This window comes from Aulonocara stuartgranti, assembly GCF_965226115.1.
Source record: "Aulonocara stuartgranti genome assembly, chromosome: 10".
In the NCBI taxonomy this organism is placed as follows: domain Eukaryota; kingdom Metazoa; phylum Chordata; class Actinopteri; order Cichliformes; family Cichlidae; genus Aulonocara; species Aulonocara stuartgranti.
The window spans coordinates 16,961,742-16,978,559 of NC_138946.1; the positions used below are offsets into that span (position 1 = coordinate 16,961,742).

Here is a 16,818-nt window from a genome sequence, read left to right on the forward strand (position 1 = left end):
GGGGCTTCTTGAAGCACATTCAAAGCTCTTCTTTGGATGTTGCTGCCTTTTATTCTGCTCTCTGCCAAGATCCCACACTGCTTCAGTAATGTTGAGGTCTGGACTCTGTAGAGAGACGAATCCATGGCTGATAGTGTTGCTTTGTGTGTTTTTCTCTCCAGGTATGCCTTTACTGCATTAGAAGTGTGTTTGAAATCATTGTCATGCTAAAAAAAGAAGACTCCACTATGTTTTACTGATACCTGTAGACTGTTGTACCGCTCTCCTGATCTCTTGGTTCAAACCAAGTAGTTAAGATCTGTTTTTGATTTTTAGTTAGTCAAGTTCTTGTGCAGTTTGACATACCTTGGCTATTTCTCCCTGTTTCCCTTCCACTGAGATCATTTCTGATGAGACCACAGCAAACAGTAGATGGGTCAACTGAAAGGCCAGATGCATCTCTCAGGTCCTGTCTGGATCTGGCTTGTTTTCTATTCCTTAAAGACATGACTTTCAGATACTGTTCATCTGCTATTAATACATTTTTATATACCGCCACTTCTTTTTGTAAGATATGAGACATTTTGAGATAATAGCTCCTTCACATCTGCCTTCATGTCGGTAATTTTCATTGATTCAACTAAAGAAATGGGGTCATATTATGTTTTGTTTTATTTTTTTGTTTTTTGTGACAGGCTGTCTTATGTTATGGTTGAATGGTTCTTAGATTAGTGTTAAGTTGCTTAACAATTGAAAGACAATCCTCTGAAAATGGTCAGAGACAAGGACCGGACTGAAAGTGATTGAAAAAGGTATTTTAAAAGACCTGCAGAGAGCCTGAGGCAAAATATCACAATAGGGTGGCAGACAGTACAGTAATTGTAGTGGTGCATTGCAAACTTTTAAACGTGATCAATTTTAAACTCGTGACACATCTTTTCACTTGTATAGGCTGTTTTAATCAATTGAATCTGTTTGATGTTTGAGTTTAAGTCAACAAAAATGAATTATTAGTCTGATAATCAAGCCTTCCATTCTTCCCCAGCACTGGCTAAAAATAATTACACACCTTTATGGAATGCAATTCTTTTGCGTACAACCTTGTACGCAGTGTACAATGTGGTGTTCATACTTTACACTATAAAACAAAAATCAAAGTAGTTTTGAAAGCATGCGGAAAATGCAGCCGCTAAAAGTGAAAGTTTCATTTTCACTCCGAGAAGTCACTCTCAGCTTAAACCCTGCCCAAACATGCAGTAAATATAAACATGTCAGTTACTTTGCCTGTTTAAACCAGTTTTATGAAGGCATGCATGTATAAAGTAGGTGTTGTACTTAATCAGCTTTGTTCATCACACACCAACCAGCCAATTCTAACATTTAGTGACATCATGAAGGATTCCCTTACTTTTAATTAAATGTTAACTCCTTTGTACTGTTCACAAGGAAAATTTGAATGTAGGATTCTTACATGTAACTTTTACTTAAACAATAACAATTTACTAACCTTCATTTTCTTTATTGTCACACGCATCAATGATGATAATGATTTAGTAAGGCTGAAAGGTATTTGGTGCTTGATTTAACCACAAAGTAAAATCACTCTCCTTTATTATAAGTGTTAACTCAAAATATGCACTCAGTCATACGCTCTTGCGGGAGCAAATGTCCCCTGTGATCTGGACTGATGCTTGTGGTGAGGCGCGGGTGTCATTAACTGTGAACTGAATTAGTCTTGATTTGTTGCTTAAGACCAGAAGTAAACTTGTTTATCTTCTCTTGTTCGACCGGCTTGCTGAGTGTACGGGGGAGTCTGGAAACTGTTAACAAGACAACGTATTTGACTGACAAGAGAGATAAAAGTCCCCTGTCACAGAGGTCCCAGATGGTGCAATTTAAATAGTAGGTGGAGGGATGATCAGAGAAGAAATACAAGGGGTTGCTTTGGGCTGCTGAGGTTAAACTAAGAGGTACAAAGCAGAAAAAGGTGGAAAAAAAATTGGGTTTAAAATGACCATCATTCTCAGATTAATAATTAATTCTATGAATCTTGTTAATCTGGGATGTGAACACATGGAAAAAGCAGCAAAATTGCAATTTTTGATTTTTAAAATAAAAGATCCCACAAAAAATGGTTGTGGCACAGTCTCCTTTGACCTAGACTGTGTGGGAGGAAGTAGTTTCTACATTTCAGACTGAATGTTGAATGTGAGACTGGATGGCTCCGCTTTGTCTTCTCAGCTCAACTTTCACCTCTGACTTGCAGGGACACATTTCTTTCTTTGTTGGCAGTGTTGTGGCTGATAACTAAAGTTGAAAAGCTGCACAGTCTACATAAAACTGAACAAAAACAGAGGGACGCTCAGGGGAGGAATCACAGTTAAGGAATGGCAGCTGTTTATTTTAGCCTATGACCCTGTGGTTTGTGTGTGTGTCTCTTTGGGTCTATTTGGTTGTCCCATAACACCAAACCATGTCTGTACTGCGGGCAGAAGCTGGTGCTTATCTCATAATTCATATTCAGGCTGATTTGTGTGCAGGCTGTTAAGTAACTCAGAAATTATGACTAAAAAACTAATATTATACTAATAGTCAGGTCAGGTTGTTTCTAATACATATCTTAATGCAGATAAAATGAAAATGCAGAAAAGACAGATACTTTTATCTGTGGGGTTTCTTTGATTGGTTGGTCAGAATTAAAGATTAAATACAGAATAAAAGTCTCCTGTTTGTGTGTGTTCATGTGAGGAAGAGTGAATGAGTCTGTTTTTAATAGTTGGCTGTTGTACTGCCTTAGGGGACGGCACGCCTCTCTAACTGACTTTGGCACCGAGCCTCACTGTGCCTGTTTGCCAGCCGTTAGTTATTTCCTTGCTCTTTGTTTTGTCTCCAGACACTAGCTTGTGTGATGTATTTATTCGACCTTTGACCTTGATGGCATTTGAAGTCTCCTTTGTTTGTGGTGATTGTGGAGATTCAAGAAAGACAGATTACAAAATTCAAGGAAGGAAAATTCTCATTTCCTGTTAGCAGCCAGTGGCCGGTGTAGCTTCAAGCAGATGGCCTGAAGCAGGGATGAGAAGAGGGCTACAGAGTTGTGGTAACGTCAATTCCACATGCTTTACGTATATATTTTTTCATTTTCAACAAAGACATCACTTCCTGTGTATAAAAAGCATCACCCTCTGCACAACACCATCTCGCTTTATCCAGCATTTTTCACAATGTGGTTTCCCACTCCACTGAACCTGCAAACAGTGTTTAATGTGTAAAGTGGGTTTAGTGTTTTCCCATACGAGAGAGTTTTAATCATCCTAATTAAACCTGTGTTGCAGTCTTTACATGGAGGGCGTGAAAGTTTTGTTTTCACACCTACATGCGCAAAATCCCGGGATGATTCACCAAGTGAAGCTGATGTCATGACGATGGCATACACAGCAGGAAGTCACCGGAGGATATGGAGCTCCCAAGAGATGTTTACCACCTTACCTGCAGAGAGAAGATTGAGTGAGGAGTAAAGAAAGATTACACTTTTTTAATAAAGAACATTTACTTGAATAATTCATGTAGTGTAAGTGTTTGAAAAAAGACCCTGCACATTATTTGCGAGGCTTTGACTTTAAAAATTTCCATTTACATATTGAGGAAGACTTTTAGTAATGTGAGTTAGGATTAAAGGATTAGCATTAAAGAACCACATAATTAGGGTTAAACTAAAACAGTGCAGTGTATTCCCCGTGAGATTTGTTTTTGGATAAGGGGCTGGGATGTCATTTGCGTTTTGACATTTGGCGTAATTCCTGGTCCCTTTCCAGAATTAGATCAAGGAAGTTTTACCTTCAACAGTAACAGTAGCCTACTTATATCATAATGTTGTAACACTTCCGTGTATAGCTGTCATTGTTTTCTTTTTTTTCATGAGTGTACATAAATATGCATTTGCCAGACTTTATTTGACAGATTTAAAACCACATGACAATCACACCCCACAGTTGTCTCTGAAATGTGTGTACTAATCAGCAGCTGATTGTTACAAACATAATTTTAGGCTACTGTGCTTCCTGTTTGTGTTTTCACCCACCCAAACACCCTACCCCCCACCCCTCCAAGCTTTGTTAATGGGTGTGTCTGTCCTCAGGAATCCTACACCATTAACAATTGAGGTTACTGTAACTGGCTAAACAGCTTCGACCAGTGAGCGCAGGGTATCTGACACACCAACACGCAGTGTTCCGGCTATCCAAAGCAGTAAACAGATGCCATTCTTTAATGCTCTACTGCTACGCGAGAGGGGAAAAAGGATGAAACAAGAGTCAGGAAGCAGGTGTGTGAGAGAGGACGCAAGAAAGAAATCATTTTTCTCATTGCCAAAAATGCCTCTGTGAGGGAAGGTGAGTAGGAGAGAGGAAAAAGAGAGGAAGAAAATGCGAGGGAGTGGAGGGGTAAAAGAACCACCCAGATTTAACAAACCACCCAATCAAGCTGCGTTCTTGGAATTGGCTCCCTCCCCTTTTTTCACCACCTGAGAGTGAAGAAACACAGCTGTGCCTCAGAGGGCTGAAAAAGACAGAAGGAGAAACGCTCTGAGAGCAGGTGAGAGTTGAAGTGGGGCACGCAAAGAGAAGAAAGGTTTTACAGAAAATCTGCTTTCAAATAAAATAAGATTTTTTTTTACAAAAAAAATGTTTTCAAAATCTTAAACAACTGTGAGAAAGCCTCGAGAGGAAGACCTGAACTCTCAGGAGAACTGTGTAACAACAAAGCGATGAGCTCACTGTCTCGGGATTGAATGAACACAACATAAAGCGAATAAACCCTGAAACTGGATACCAAAATGTGGGGAAAAAGGTGAAGAGTGAAAATGGACTGAATGGCCTTTTTAAGTATTTTTCCTTCCTCTGGGACAAGGATTTTTTTTTATATTTTGAGTCTTCTGTGGAACAATGTAAAGTTGTCTTTCTTCCTCTGAGGAGGGCCACATTTTGACAATATTCTACGAGGTGTCGGTGAGCTCCTGTGGAGACTGGCTAATGAGCAAATAGGGGAGACATGTCTCTAGAAGATGTCAAAAGCACCACCAGCCTTGGGGCTGAAAGCAGTGCTTCAGATCATTGCAATGGCCACTGTCTGAACCAACATCAGGATCACGGGGTGAACCAAAGTGAAGGCCAGGATGAGATCGTTCTAGACCGTATTGCCTCTCTGTCAGTGGATAAGTTTGATCCCAGTGACTTCACAGGGAGGTTTTCAAAGATCCAGTTGAGGTCCAGAAAGAGGAGAGGGATCATTAATAGAGGTATGTGGAGACTGGCTCTACAAATGTTGTGTGTTTTGGGGGTTTTTTTGTTTTCTTCTTCTGAAGAGCACAAATGTGAATGAACACAAGATGAGTCAACACAGAGAGGAGGCAATGAGATACATGTTTTGTAATATTCCCAGGAAGTTTGAATGTGATTGCTTATTTGTCATGACCTGAGGAGTTAAGTTTAAGGGTGGAAATGGCAGAAAGACCGGTCGAACATCCAGCTGAAAAAATGATCCTCCGCTCGCCAGCTGGAATGTGGGTGTGTGCGGTTTTTAGCCGCTTTGAGATTTTAAATAACTCAGATCTTCTGCTACCTGTTTAGACCCCGTCTGCCTCTTTATGTACACCACTGCAAAGCTCGTCTTTGTTGTCACTTGGAAACTAGACTCGACAGGTGTATTTGTTGTGGGTTTTGAAGACCCTGTGAAAACTGATACCCTCTGTGTCTTTAGAAAATGCCACAAGGTTACTCCACTGATCATGAATCCAGAAAGAGGCATGCCATTTCTGGCCTCAGGATTGTTGTTTTCCTCAAACCACTTGTTCTCTCTCAGCTTACCTTAAACTCTGTGAATTGTATGTCTATACACTTCCAACATTTTAGGGAGTCTTTACAGGTACACTTCGGATCAGAGTATTGTTTAAATTTTGTAATAATGTATCAGTTTTTAGATTTATTAAGTCAAGTAATACTGAATGGCATTTGAAGGAAGATCCAATTGAAGGCACTTTAGGATAAGAAAAGCAGAATGCTTATTTTGTGTCTCTGATTGGACTTGAAAAAAGATGGAAACATAGGTGCATGTTGAAGAGTGAAAAGGGGGAATTCTGGTGTGAGGTAGTGTCTGTGCAACAAAGCAGCACCTGCACAAACATGCCTTTATTGAGACTTCTCAATAAATGAGCTTGTAGAGTGCAAATGTTAAAGAAATGCGGTGAAATGTAAGATTATAGAAGCCTCTGCTGCTGAGATAATGTACATGTGTTAGTCTTTGATGGTACACAAATGTGTTCTCACTAGAGTTATCTGACCCAGCTGTGTCAAGGACACACACTGTGTGAGCCCCGAGCCTCAAACAGCCTCTCTGTGGTCGTTTGAAGCAATTTATTTGCAATCTGTGTTTATGCGTGAGAGTGTGCTCATGTGCTGTGTTATGCTGGTTCGGTTAGCATGACAAAAACACATCACATTAACAGATGTCTGACACATGTTGACTTGTTTACTATGGTTTTTGTGATTGTGTCAATTTGATTTATGAAGCTGAAATGAGTAATACAATCACAGATGAATAGACATTTATGCTAGGAGTTCATTCCTTGATTGAAATGTAATATTAAACATCCACAGCTCCAACATCTCCATCATTAGGTCGTGAATGATAATGCTCCAGTGAAACGATGTCTGTCTGTGCTAGACACAATGTATCAAACAGTCTCTGTTTGACTGATGAAATTGTGTAATCTCACTGGGATTACATTTCAAGTGTGTGTCTTTGATTCAAAGATGTTGTTTAAAGGACATACCATTCGCTCCCTCTATTGTTATTGTAAATTGTTAAAGTCACAACTGTTAATTTTAATTTAAGAGAAACAATAAATTCTTGATTTATCTCAAAAGTTGGCAAATTAGTGTGATACTAAAAAAGTTTTTTAAAAAGTGATTCAGTTTTGAGGTACGGTGACGATCACATGGTTAACTATGACTGTGACTCTGTGCCTGTTATAAACTTTCTCCTCATGCTGAAAGTGAGAAATCGCCTCTTTCTGCATCACTCTCTGTGTTTGTGCTGATGTGGAGGGCAGCTATTTACACCTCTGTACCCATTCTGTGCCACTCAGCAAGTGGGAAGTGTTATATTCATGTAGTGTAAGACTGTCTCCACCCTCCCTGTGACAGCCACTCAACTTTTCTGGTTGAAACATTTTCACTGTCATATTAGATAGTTGACACATGGCAAATATTGGCATGAACAGCTCTGATCTTTCCAGTCTAGAAGAGATGACGTCAGCTCATCATCATCATCATCATCATCATCATCATCATCATCATCATCATCATCATCATCATTTATTCCTTTACTTTAAAAGCAAAACAATAAAAAAATAAAAAATAAAAGCCCCAGCAGTGAAAGCTGTTCTGGAGTTTACTCTTGTTTGCTTCCCTTCTCTTATCACTTCTGAGCTTGGCTTCTGTCTCTCATTAGCCACTGTTTGCTGTCTGACTAGAATATATGTAACTCCACACATGATTTTCTTCTTCTCTTCTACTCAGGGCAGGGTTGGGGATACATTGACATGCTCCACCATCTCATGATACAGAATGGTTTTCCACAAAAGGCCCCTTTGTACTTTCAAAAGCTGAAAGGGTGGTGTTGTTTCTTCACATTCTGTTGATAGCATTAGTTCAATCTGAAGCCTGTAAACGGTTTTGATTTAGAATGAGTACCATTAATGGAGATGACTCAGCTACTTATCTTGCAGATAGTCTGTTTAGCGTTGCTGGTTTACACACTGCACATGATTTAAGCTCCACCTTTGATTGTTTAGATGGAGTGGCCCCCTAGTTAGTAACCATCATTAGCAGTGGAGTCTTTTGGGCTAAGCTTTGTAGAAGTGTGCAGTGGCTCGATGTTTCCGAGGCTCAAAGGTAGCATACCTTGATGTGGATAGCGTCCTCACACCTCCTCGCTAATGTATTGTTTTATAACCATCTTATAACTGCCACATTTTCAGAACAACAGGTTTGCATTATCTGATGCTGAGCAGCCTCATGCTTATTGATTGTATCACTCATTCATTGCACCACAAAAGGTCAGGTTATTATGTTAGACTTATAAACAGACGTATAAATACAATAAAAATGAATTGGTGACCCATTATACTTGTAGACCAAGTATAAATGAAATCTTAATTTACGCTTCACATGTATAAGTACCCTGTATATATGTGTGTGTTCATGTGTGTTTGCCTGTGTGAGTAAAGGAGTCACATTCCAACAGCTGGCATGCCCGGGCCCCTGCTCAGAATGTGAGGAATCTCAGCCGCTCCATAGGGGTGTGTTCATCTCTATGTCCATGATTTTTTTCTCTCTCTCTTTCTTATAGGCTCCATATGTGTGTCATTGTAACCCAATGGGAAATATGCCCCCTTTCCCCGTTGTAAGTCCTGAAATTTTATTGATTGTCCTATTGTGCATCTGCGCTGTGCTCCGGCGAACACTCTGCAGGCTTCATTTACATCAGTCAGAGCAGAAAGAGTCAAACGGCAGTACATAACATTTCAAATTTCCCATATATAGCCCCACCACCACCACCAGCCGGCACATGTAACTGTTTAACCTAATGTGGGTCAACAAGCAAACATGCAAACATTTTCATGCAGTCTCACGAGCAAGACTGGATGAGAAAGATAAGAGTGCAGACTTTTAAATATTTAGCTGTCATCTCATCAGTACAGCACTTGGTGCACCAGAAGTCAAGTGGTTGTTATACACAGGATGTTTTGAAAGTTTCAGGAGAACATTTTGAAAATTGCTTCATATCTAATGATTGTCAGTTGGGCTTGATTGTCTTGTATGCAGGTTAACAGACAAAATTGTGATTTGCTTATTCTGTCAGGCCCAGCACTGTGATGGGACAACAGACGTTGCAGACAGGAATAGGCTTTCAGTGCTTCTTTGATATATTTCTCCTCCTGTGGGATTAAACTGTAATTGTCTGTTAATATGAACCAGGCCATCCATGCTTGGCAGCTCTCCTGTGAGCTGCCAAGCTTTGCATAATACTGTATCCTATACACTCTTTACTCTTCCTCTCACTCTCATTTTTTTGCTCTCCCTCCCTCGGCCGCTCACATGTCCTGTGGCACTTCCGCTGTTCATCCAGGGAATTGCACAATGACCCTAATTATCCACTTGTACTTCCAAGCTTTTTCAGCCAACCGTAACATCACTGCCACAACTTTATGCTTAGGCAGACATTTTCAAAGGCTTTTTAAGGTAGAAAGAATTTAGTTTGTACTTAGGTACACCAAAGACTCAGTTAGAAGTTGAACTAAAGCTATGAGATGTGGCAGGTTATTATGAGATGCTAGCAGAGTCCTGACATACAGTGTGTTGGTATTGGCCTGTGTATCTACTTAAAGGAAGACAAAATTAAATATCAGCTGCACTGCTGAGGTAAGGGATGCTTCATCAAGCAAAGCAGATTCAAATCTCTTAAGCTGTGATAAGCAAAGGGAGCCAACTCTTTGCTTCGATTTGACTTTTCACACCATGACTCTGTATCTTCTCACTACACACTCAAGACAGCAGAGATACCTCGTTTGCAAAAAAAACAAAGAATCAAGCTCACATTCGCCACATTAAATATTTATCGTCTGGAAATGATATCCAGCAGCACCAAGGCACCTGAAATGATCACAAAAACATTCACTCAAATGTCGCGCTGTTAATTACGTGATCAAATTTGTAAAGCATGAACATTGCATCTAAATTATTGACAGGTTAATTTCCCATGTGCCACATGAATCATTTCAATTCTGCCAGAGGTGTGAAGCAGTTGTACCAGCTGATAAGTCAGGAATAAGTCAGACTTCATTATCAGTGTCAATGTCTAGGCTGGCTGACAACAACAACACATTTAATTAAAAAAAAATCTCTATTCATCTGAAGGGTGTAACAAAAAGGTTAAAAAATAACTCTTTTGCTTGATTTAATGAATAAAAAATCACTGCAAGCAAACTAGTGACAAAGATGATGATGAATCATGGAGGGAACATGAATGTCTGCACCCGATGTAACTTGCACATGTATTGAATGGTGTTAAAAATATCCATTTAAAGAAAGAGAAATATATTTTAGTTTTATTTTTGTTTATTTTTTGTCTTCTTCTTCCTTCTGGGATTTGGATACAACAAGAAAAGTATGCATACTATACACAAAAACACACTATTGCCCATTTCTTGTTTTTATACTTAAGATGAATTATTCTTAAATGAAGACATTGATCTGACACATGTAAAATGTAGCCAATTGTGTTTATTGTTATCATTTTATTATCATCTCTCTACCCTGTGTTCATTTGAGAACACAGGGTCGGGAGGGCCAGGATGAGGGCCGTCAACTCATCAATTGTTTCTGCATTTTGCTTCTCCAGTTTCTGGCATCTTTGCTTCACTCCTTCTAATGTTGCTTGTGTTTCTCCAAGCTTTTCTTTCAGTTCTTTAGCTGATGCCTCCTGTGTTAGATTTGCCTTAAGCATGTCTCTATTTCTCTCTTGTGCGTTGTTGTGCAGGTGTTCAAAGTGCTCATTTCTTCTCTGGATTTCTTTAAGCGTACGCTGCAGGTCGTCATGTATTTTCTCTTGTTGTTGCTTTTCCGCCTGCATTTCACTGTTCTGGCGCCTCAAGTTGTTGAAGTTCAACAAGATCCCATTAATGAGCTCTGATTATTTCTTGCAATTCCACTGATACTACGCTGCATCTCCGAGCATAGCTTTTCCACTTTTTCATTTTCTCCTTCCAGTTCAGTTGATTTTTCCTTCATTTCATTACAAAATTCTTGCAGTTGTACATTTTTCCTCTCAACGTCCTGGAGAACAAGTTTTTCTTGTTTCTGTTGTTCTTTCTGTTCCTCTTCTACCTGAAGAAGCATTTTATTTTTGAATTCTGTTTCATCAAGCTTTACCTTGAGCATTTGGTATTGTTCCTCCATGCCTTTGAGTTTGCACTGCATTTCTCTCTGCTTTTTGTCTTCTTCCTCCTTTTCTTGGAGGATTTCTTTAAATTTTTCCAGTGCTTCATCAAGTTTTGCTTGGCGCTCCTGATTTTTTTGGCTCATGTCTCGGAGATCCCACTGCATCACCTCAATAGTAGCGTTCCTGTCTTGAAGCTGGGCAGATATCTCTTTTACTTCGGCGCTCTTTTTCTTGTTCTCTTTAATCAGGAACGCAATCTGCTCTCGTGCTTGACCAAACATTATTCCCCAGCCCTCATTAATAATGTTTATGTCAGGCTGGCGTTGTTGTCTTTCTTCAAGGTGTCTATTTTGTGCTTCTATTTGTGTTCACTTCTCCTGGAGTTGAAGCTTCTCTTCTTCAAGGTGTTTAATTTTGTTTGGTAGGTTGTAGTTCTCCTTTCCTTTCCTTCTTTCCTCTAATGCCCTTTGAATGAATAAGGCGCCATCTGGGGAAATTGGCTGGCCACACCAGGAAGGAGAGGCGGCGTAATCCTTTTTTCTTTGTTGGTATTTTCTTGGATACATGTTGGAATCTGTGCACAGTTACTCTGAAAAGGTTTCCAAATATTTCCAAATGTATCTGGTCGAACGTTTGAAGACTGTGAACAAACTGACTAAAAATTGCTGCTTTTCACTTGTATTTATGGAAAATCAATAATCAAAGGACTTAAGATTCCTTGCCAATGAGATTGTGACATGGCATTTTAGAATGGGAATATTGTTTTAAAACCCTTTTCAAAATTAACTTAATATTTGAGTGAAAAGATTGAGGGAAAAAAAGTGGGGTTTTTTCTACATAATAGAGCTATAATAAATGTTCTGGGGGGTTTAAGTACAGAAATCAGCTGCTAAACTATTTTTATTGACTTTTGGTGTTGGGAATGATTTACAGTCTGTTCTGTAGGAACGCTGAATTAATATATTGGCTGTCTGGCCCCTTCTGGATACATAATAGTTGCTGAAGGAGATTTTTTTCCATCCCCAGCTGATCTCCATCCATATTTATATAAAATCTAGCATGCTCCACACCACACAAAGTCAGAAGCCAGTTAAAATCTGTGTGTGATACCTGAGGTGGTGCTGCACTGACCAGTTGTTTCTGGCAATTTGCTGGTTCAGCCTGCCTATCACTGCTACTCTTGGCTCTTATTGGTCAGTGCAGGCTGACGGCATGCTCACTCAGCACAATATGAAACAGAGCAGGAAAACAATAGAAACATTAGTGCTGTTAGTCTGCTCCATTATAGCTACAGCGGTATGAAAACTGCCTTTTCATTGTCACTCACTCACTAGTTTTCACCATCCCAGTTTATCGCCCTCTATTTTCAACATACCCTCTATGTAGCACTAGCTGGTGTGTGTGTGTGTGTGTGTTTGCCCCCCCCCACCCCGCACTCTTTCTCTGTCTTCCCTCTAAGAGGATTGGCTGCTTGCGTCTACCAACATCTGTGTATCACTGTCCTGAGAGAGCAAAACAGAGAGGGGATGGGGGGTGTTAGCCAGCAAGATAGCAACACAGAGCTCAGGCAAGCCTGAGAGACACTATTTCTCTTTCTCTCTGGCATACACACACTCTTCCTCGTGCACACATGCAAACAAACACACACACTCAGCAGTAGACAGCCGCAACATCCGCATCGCTCGCTGCCCACCCGCATCCTTCTCCCCCTTTCTCCGAGCCTTATTCCTGTCGGAGCGCTCTCCTCTTTCTCTTACTTGCTCCGTCTGCAACGCCTCATCCTGCCGTCCTGTCCCCGCTCTGCTGTCTGTCACCGTGGCGACATAGCCTCCGCAGCCATGGCGACCAGCCAGCAGGATTCGGGCTTCTTTGACATCAGCCTCAAGTCTCTGCTGAAGTCCTTTGGAGGCAGTGAGTACAGCTAACAGATCACTGTTGTTGTTGCTTGCTGCTGTGCCCAACAAATGTGTGATACAGTCTGCCCTCAACTCATCATTAATGGATCCTGCAGTGTGCAGACTATGCTTATTTGTGTTTACGTTTGGAGTTCAGGGACAAACGGACGGCACACAATGTGATCGACACTGTCAACATTTGGCAATATTACGTAACGTAATAATGGAAGACAAGTAGTTGAGCAAGAGCTCCAGAGAATGAGGGTAAATCTGGCTTCTCAGCAGTTTTCTATACATAACATTACTTAACAGAAAAAAAGTGTCACTATTTGACTTTGAGCCTTTTACAGAAATTCTAAAGTCAATCAGAATTTGTCAATAAATAAAAACAAAACAAAGCTGTCTGTTTACATGTGATATTATTATGTGCGGTCCAGAAGACTCAAAATATCTGTTTACAAAACAGAAGGTAAAGCCACCGTAGGTCGCTGTGAGGCAGTCCGTCACCGGCAGCATCTCTCTCGACTGTTTTAACTGGGACATACTGTACTTTACAAATCTGAGACATTACAGTAGTCAGAACACATCGCTGTATTATCGCCCCATTTGGACTCATCTGCGTGCAGCCTGTAGTTTACCTTGTAGAGAATGCAAAAATAAGGCTTTGTTGTTGTTGTACTGCAGTGATTTTCCTGTACTGGCTGATCACTTTTTGTGGCAGTCTTCAGTTTGTTTATGTGTGCCTCTTTGAGAAGTCTCTAGATTCCACACAGCTCATGTGTCAGGTGTGCTTTGAAGGTTACTGACAGCAGGGGTTACGTCGGTGCAGTGGTTAAGGAGGAATTTCATGGGCCGTGTCGATGGTTCCCCTTGAGCTATTGGTGATGTAATAAAAAATGAAATCACTGCAGAAACAGACGTGTTTCCTCACTTGTCACAGCTGTAGACCAGACGCAGACATGTTGGTTTTGTTTGGCTCAAGGTCATGATATCGATAGCAATCAGAAGACTTAAAAGCCAAGAATCAGGCTTTTAGCTCCAACTTAGGTTGGTGTTTTAACTTTTAAGTTGCTGTGGAGTGAAATCACTAGACAAATAGCTGACCTCATCATCTCCTGCCATCGCTTTGAAATATTCATGCGCGTAATGTCAACTACTTCGGCTTTAGTTTTAATCCTTTTTTAAAATTACATCCTTAAAAACATTTCTAAATTCTTTCACCTGTAATGTTCACAACAACACGGCAGTATTTTGGATTACAGTGGCTAAGATTTGCACTGCTGTTGATATTCATTCAAATTTAAACCTCTCATAACTACACAACTATGGGTTAGTTCAAAAATGACCAAGAATAACACAATAAAAACTCCAGAATACCTTTATCTATCAGGTACCTTCTCTACCAGCATACAGGTTTAGCTCTTCTTGGTCTTGGTGAGTTGAGTCAGTGTGTGTTTGTGTTGTTGTCTGTGCTTTTACAAGTGATTCATCACAGTCCATATTAAACTGCCCTCAGACTGTGCAAGCATGTGCACAACTGATGTCTTTTCACAAGCCCAGAAAAACGTAAAGGTATTAAATGCTAACCTTAATTTAAACGTCCATATTAGGATTTCTGTGTGACAGCTGCATTGTTGATGCATCAAGATGTGTATGCAGTCACCCTGTCTCATAATGCGTGTTATTCATGACTCATCCCACCAGGGTGCTTGTCTGCTAGTATGACATGATGGTTGGAGGTAAACACCAGATGTAAATTCTCTCCACTTGGTCTATTTTTATCAGATAATCTGCTGATTATTTTTAAGACTTGATGCCCACAGTCCAAGTCAGGGTTTTAAAATGTGTTGCTGTCTCCATCCAGCATCAAAACGGCAGTGGAATTTCCTTCAGTGGAATTGTGGCTCAAGGAAAAACAGTGTTGTTATTGTCAATTCTGCTTTTTATTCCTCTTCCTCTTCGTCTCTTTGCCATTTCAGTCCCTTTCGTCCTTTGTCTCGTTCTCGCTCGCACATTTTTAAATACATTTTTCTCAATTAAAATTTGAAATTTATTGTAAATGTAATTAAACCAAGGCAGGCTTGTATTGACTGGACATGGTAGAATTCTGCTGAATTACTCCCTTCATTGCTGAGTCATACAAATGGTCTACAGATGATCACAGGAAGTGCTCCACCGCAGCTTTCCTGGGCCGCCACGACTTTCGACTCTCAAACACAAGCTTGTACACCACTGTGTTTCACTGAGCAGTTGTAATAGATTATCTCAGTTTGAGACCACCTTCTATTGTGTGTGTGAGTGTGTGTGTTTCTGTATATTATGTCTTTGTGCTCATGTGTCTGCAATTGTGTATGAGTAGGGGTCAGTGGGAGTGGTGGGTATGTAAGAGAGTGACCGCCAGCAGTCTATATATAGCACCTCCCTCCGCCCCTCGGCTCGCTCTCGGAGCAGTGTTGAAATTCCAGCCTAACTCTTCTGGTCAGATCTCCACAAAGGGCAGACTTTACTTAACTGCTATTGGCTACTTAAGGACAGCCCTTAACCATTTTCAAAGAAGCACTTAATTTCAATACTTCTTTCCAAAGGGCTTCAAAGAATTCAAGGTCACAGGAATTGTTGTGCAGAGCAGTGTTGGCAGGTCGGAGGCGGAGCAGAAGCAAAAGTAGAAACTGATAGCTGACCTGTAGGCTCATATAGCTCTCGAGCACGAGGCCCTACGCAGCCTCTAATCTACTCAAACCTCTCCTGGAGCAGGACACTGGAAAGGTTTTTTGATCCCTGTTCGTAGATTGCCCTTATGACAGAATAAATGGTTGTTGGTTGTCTACTTTTATTTTAAGAAGACACTTCTGCACCTCCTCTTCAACTTTCAACTGGAGCTCTCTTGGCTCTGAAGCATCGAGGCATCTTCACTTGGGCGGATTTGCTCTGGCTATGGCTCCTCCAGTGTGTGGCTGCAGCTCATCACCCTGTTTGATTTGGACTGAATGTGGGATAGAGCTGTAGTGCTGCTGTCATGACAGTTTTCTTTTTGACCTCAGGCTCGTGTGTTTCGCTTTTTCTGTCGTTCATTTTCGTAAGGATGGAGATTTACACTTTTAGCTTTGGTTAAACCGACCTGGTGCCAAAGCTTTACATCAAAGGGACTTCTGTAGCATTTTTGACAATGGTGGAGTAGACAAACGTCCTCTGTGACTTTAACCTCTTGCAAGGAATTGCTTTTGTTTTTAATCATGGCTGCTGTATTTCACAGCCTGTAAAATCCCACCGTTTTTTTTTTTTTTTCCCATTTCACCCACTGTGTCCTTGTAAGGCTGTCTGCACCATGGAGGTGCCAACGAAATGGAGCAGGGCTAGTGTGATCAGCTTCATCAAGGGCCTTGGTAAGCGTAAAGGCTTGCGCATTCATATGAACACCTGTTTGCAAAGCCTGAGTGCTCAGGTTTAACTCAAGGGGCCTGTCATGTCCATGAGTTAGTATTTACATCTCACCTTTCCTGTGAGGTCAGGTCACATGGTCATGAAAGGTCAGGATCTGGCATCGTTCTTAATGCAAGCACACTAGACACATCTGGGAAATGTTGTGGTAATTATTGCTTTGTTTTGTTTGGGGGGTTGGGGAAGTACTTTACACGTTTTTTTTCCTCCGGCATATTCTGGGAATCAAACCTGCAAATGTTTCATTCTGTTTATTTATCCAAGTATGAGATTTATTACCACAGGAGATAGCACTCAGCTGCGTGAATGCAAAGCAGGGAGGATCGTGTAAGGATTGCCAGAATCGGTGTCCATCGCCGAGCCATAACTCAGTCGAAATTTGAACACACAGATGTGGTTTTTATTAGTTTGAATACAATTTATGCTCAAGAAGATGATTTTTACACTACCCCATTCCTCGTGACTCTACAAGTGAGAGTCATCAACCATGAGAGCATTGCAAATA

General features: G+C 40.6%; 1 protein-coding gene across 8 annotated transcripts in view; it reads left to right on the forward strand.

The window, feature by feature from the left end:
• The window catches only part of fryb (furry homolog b), a 57,392-nt gene that overhangs the window by 3,920 nt on the left and 36,654 nt on the right, over window positions 1-16,818 (forward strand). For 3 of the 8 annotated variants that reach the window (XM_082548005.1, XM_082548006.1, XM_082548007.1), the window contains exon 1: window positions 4,214-5,275. The exons of 2 other annotated variants lie outside the window; for them this stretch is intronic. In XM_082548005.1, the coding sequence (XP_082404131.1) occupies window positions 5,029-5,275 (247 nt within the window). In that variant the 5' untranslated portion in view covers window positions 4,214-5,028. Of the gene's footprint in view, window positions 1-4,211; window positions 5,276-8,388; window positions 8,443-15,544; window positions 16,259-16,818 lie in introns of those variants that run through there. 3 more of the 8 variants (XM_082548010.1, XM_082548012.1, XM_082548008.1) reach the window with 3 other exon arrangements.